This window comes from Papaver somniferum, unplaced genomic scaffold (assembly GCF_003573695.1).
Source record: "Papaver somniferum cultivar HN1 unplaced genomic scaffold, ASM357369v1 unplaced-scaffold_33, whole genome shotgun sequence".
NCBI lineage: Eukaryota > Viridiplantae > Streptophyta > Magnoliopsida > Ranunculales > Papaveraceae > Papaver > Papaver somniferum.
The window spans coordinates 39,908-44,524 of record NW_020644373.1 but is presented as its reverse complement, the minus strand read 5'-3'; the positions used below and the strand labels follow the sequence as shown (position 1 = coordinate 44,524).

At 37.4% G+C, this 4,617-nt stretch overlaps 1 protein-coding gene across 1 annotated transcript; it reads left to right on the top strand.

Annotated features, from left to right (window-relative positions):
• Positions 1-2,536: 2,536 nt before the first annotated feature.
• Positions 2,537-4,399, top strand: LOC113341994. Its single transcript, XM_026586667.1, has 2 exons — positions 2,537-3,082; positions 3,338-4,399. Exons 1-2 carry the CDS (start codon positions 2,537-2,539, stop codon positions 4,397-4,399), a joined length of 1,608 nt encoding a protein of 535 aa, XP_026442452.1.
• The last annotated feature ends 218 nt before the right edge of the window (positions 4,400-4,617 follow it).

The following is a 4,617-nucleotide window of genomic DNA, read 5'->3' as shown; positions in this document are numbered from 1 at the left end:
TGCACGCGTCTGCTGGCTTGTTTTAACCTCTCCAAATCTTCATAGGATGTATTCAAATCAATAGGATAACTTCTTACCCATTTGGTCACGTAACTTCCATATAAACAAGAAAATGCCGAGAATAACTCAACTTCCCTGTTTTCGCATCCCACGATTATCCAACCCAATCTAACTCGATTTGAACACCCATACCAGCTCTGTCTAGGCCCTAGGAACAAACCCAATCAATTTGGGTCGTTGAGTCTCCTTTAATCCCGTCCAAACTGCCAACCCCAAATCTGCCAGTTGATAACAATTTTCCCGCCAATTTTGGTTTTTGAATTTGGGAAGAAGATGTCCTCCCCCTAACCAGAACTGGGGTGCGAATAGCAGCTGCCTTGGGGTGACCTGGGGGTGCCCCTTAGCAATTAGGTTAGCCCTTATCCAAAAGCGAGATTCCGAATAACACTTGTCCTCCGGGTGACAAAATCAACTTTTCGAGCCGAATTTTCTAAAAATGTTTATTTCCTAAAAATACATAAAAACACAATATTAGTACAAAAATAAAGTTCCAACAATACAGACATTGAGGACAAATTAGACACAAAAATGTGTCTATCAGTGAATAATAATTAAAATTATTAGGACCTGGACCAGAAATATTACTTTCATGAAGCTCAATTGAAGTAACAAATTCCTGATCACTATGCCTATATATATTTCAGATTCTTCATCAGCATAATCCTTATCATAATCATTATCATAATAACATGAAGATGGTCGAACCTCATCAAAACAAGTAGTGTTACCAATTCTAACCTCGTCATCTTGATTATGTGAATAACTATCCTCATTTTCAAGGGTAATATTGGAAATACTATATCGGCAATTAAGACTATTTTGAGCAATTCTTTCTTCCATCTCTAACACATACCCATTTGAATTTTTAGTCGAATGCCTCATGATTTCTTCTAACAAAAGGTTAGGTTCATTAAAATTTCTAGGTTACATCTCAGTTAAATGCTTAAGGGTATCTTCGAATGAAGGTTTACTCATTATTGCAGTTCTTTCCTTCATCTCTAACTCAAACCTGCGTGTCATCTCAGTCAACTGCTTGAGGAACTCTTCTAAATAAATAAAATGATCATTGAACATACGGGGAACTAGTACTTTAATATTCATTATTTTCTTGCTCGTATGACCAGTGCGCGTGCGAACAGTAATTGGGCTCACCGTGCTATGATCCATAACCTTTAAAAGGTTGGTGTTCCCCAAAACTATCCATATTATGGTAATGGTACAAATAGTGCCCATTTTGAAACTCATTCGGATATTCATTATGTTAGAGCACAGCTCAGTTGAACCCACTAAGCGTTGGTATGTCAAGTTCGGTTGTCATATTTTAGTGAATCAAACTCATCTAAGAGTCGCTTGATAATATACTAGAGACAACTTCGTATAGGTTAAACTAGAAACTCTAGGAATATGAGACATACAAGTATTACTCGAAGACCTGAAGAACGTGAAGAAGTAACGAGCTACAACGACGACATCATCCTTCCTCTTGAGGTTAGTAATATTGACTTGAACTGTTTCATTCCTAACGTATCTTTCAAGTCGTGTTATATTGAAAACATAATTGCGAAGCTGTGAATGAATATTTTTCTCTAGTAGTGAGACATGATCATATTATCATAGTATTAAAGAATTAGACTATGAAGTATAACGCTTATCTTTTGTACTTCGTAGATATAACATCGACATAATCGTATGAATGCTATTGTGATTATGTGTATGGGTAAAGGTGAAGATTTCATCCCAGGAAACAATGTTTTACATTTGTTTAAAGGAAGTAAATTCATGAACTTGTTTTATGAATCGAAAAGGAAATCGCTAGGCTTATTAGTAGTGTTATTCATTGCAATCTTTGGATTACCAATACGTGTGAGATGGTAGAACCGATCATAACTTGTTATGTCTTGGTATAACTAATCACAATGCCTGACTTATGATTTGTGTCATATACCTACCTTATTTATTATTATGTTCAAGGTATGCCAGTAGTAATAGTTACGGGTATACTAGTTATTGGGTGTATCTTCTGTTTTGGAGGGAGGGGATTAGATTTCTTTAGCCGTTGGATTAATTACACGCGTCTGTAATCGGTTAGTCACCTGGGGATAAGGTGGAACCAATAAATGTGTAAGAATTCTGGTTTTGTCGGCCATGAATGAAACAGTAATTTAGATTCTATTCTTCCTCTCTAGGCTGGTTCTCTGAATCAGATTTCCTTGGTTACCCTAATATGTGTGGTAATTTGTTGTGGAAACACAATAATTGGCACCAGAGTCGTTCTATCCTCTCAATGGGTGGAGCAAATCATCCTACCATTAAAGACGTGAATGAAGATCTTCAAAAAAAATCATAGAAATTTACTAAACAAATTGATGATCTCTCTTCACAATACAACACCCTTTCTTTCCAATACAACGACCTCGCTGCGCAAAACAAAGAGATGAAGGAATCTGTATTGTCGAGAGACGACTTTGTAAAATACATGGAGACTTTTACAGGCAAGAGGCAGGAAGAAACAAGAGATTCAGGTGGAGAATCTCATACAAATTCTTTCCAGCTCGGAGGGTTGATGTTCAATTATCCACAAGGGGGTCATGATTCTAACAGCGTCCAACGTTTACCAAAGTTGGATTTCCCAAGATTTGATGGAGAGAACCCCAAAAGATGGATTCAAAAGTGTGACAGGTATTTCTTGCTCAACAACATTAGAGATGAACACCATAAGGTTACTATGGCCGCTATGCATATGGAGGGAAAAGCAGATAAGTGGTTAACCAATCTGCAGTCTACTAGATCTATTACTTCCTGGTTTGAGCTAGCTGAGCATGCTTGTATTAGATTCGAAAATCCTGCAAATGACAACATCTTAGGCGTATTCAGTAAGATATCTCAAACCACTACTGTAGATGATTATTTTGAGCAGTTTGAGAACTTAAAAGGGCTTTTATTTCGATATTATCCTATGTTGAATGAACATTATTTTGTGATGAGTTTCATTGGTGGGCTAAAGGATGATATCAAGCACTCCGTCAGTATGTTTCATCCTACTACATTAATGCAAGCATTTTCACTTGCTAGGATGCAAGAATAGACCCTCAATAATCAACAAAAATTTACCATGCCCTACCAATAATTTTTACCCACCACTAAATAATCTAGCCACCAAAATTTTTCTCCTGAGCCTAATTCCCTCCCACCCTTTCTCCCATTACCAACACCCGCCACTCAGCCTTCTAGTTCTGCACCACTACCTATTAAAAGACTCACACCTGACCAAATACAGAAACGCAGGACTCTAGGGATTTGTTTTAATTGTGATGAGGTTTATAGGCCTGTCCATTTCTGTAAGAAGCAACATCTATTTCAAACGGTAGCTACTGAAGAAGAGGTAGAGTCTAATGAACAGGAAGAAGCAGTCACTGATTGTGAATATCCTCCTACAGTTGAGAGTGACATGGAAATATCCCTTCATGCACTTACAGGACATGCCATTGGAGACACTATTCGCATTCCAGGGATTCTTCATAATTGTAAAATTTCTGTTCTCATTGACACAGGGAGTACTCACAGCTTTATTGACTGTGATTTAGCTACTTCCCTTGGTTGTGATATTACCCCCACTGCTAATATATCTGTTACAGTTGCTAATGGTGACAAAACTGTCAGTAATGGGATTTGCACTTCCTTACAGTGGAAAATGCAGAACCATTCTTTTGCAGGAAATCCGAGGCTACTTGCACTTGGTGGATGTGACATAGTTCTAGGAGCTGACTGGCTAAAAAAGTTGGGTGATATTACTTTTAATCTGTCTAACCTGAGTATCACTTTTTCTTACAAAGGCACATACATTACATTAGTGGGAGATACTTCTCCACCTACCTTAAAACAGATTGGCCCTAAAGGAGTGAAGCAGTTCTTTAAGAATAATTCTCATGGTATTTTTGCTCAGCTGACATCTATCACTATTACTCCACCTCCACACCCTACTCCACCAATCATTTCTGAAGTCCTTCAAGACTTTCAGAATGTTTTTGCTAACCCCACCCAACTACCACCACATAGATCCTTAGACCATTTTATTCCTCTTATACCCAATTCAAGTCCTGTAAATCAGAGACCATATAAATGTCCATTTTTCAAGAAGTATGTGGTTGAACAATTAGTGCAAGAAATGTTGCATAGTGGCATCAAACAACCCAGTCATAGCCCATTTGCATCTCCCATTCTTTTGGTCAAGAAGAAGGATAATTGTTGGAGATTTTGTGTGGATTATTTGAAGCTCAACAACATCACCATCAAAGATAAGTTTCCTATTCCCATAATTGATGAACTATTGGATGAATGACATGGTTCTTGTGTGTTTATTAAAATTGATTTAAGGGTTGGCTATCATCAAATAAGGGTTACTATGCAAGACATTTATAAAACAGCTTTTAGAACCTACCAAGGACATTATGAATTCAAAGTGATGCCTTTTGTCCTAACTAATGCACCTGCAACTTTTCAGGCTTTGATGAATTACATCTTCAAACATATCCACAGACAATTCATTCTAGTCTTCTT

Excerpts from the sequence above, each read along its gene's own strand:
- LOC113341994 (XM_026586667.1), top strand. The coding sequence starts at position 2,537 with ATGGAGACTTTTACAGGCAAGAGGCAGGAAGAAACAAGAGATTCAGGT. Across the intron at positions 3,083-3,337 it reads AGGATGATATCAAGCACTCC|AAACGCAGGACTCTAGGGAT; the intron begins GTCAGTATGTTT and ends GACCAAATACAG.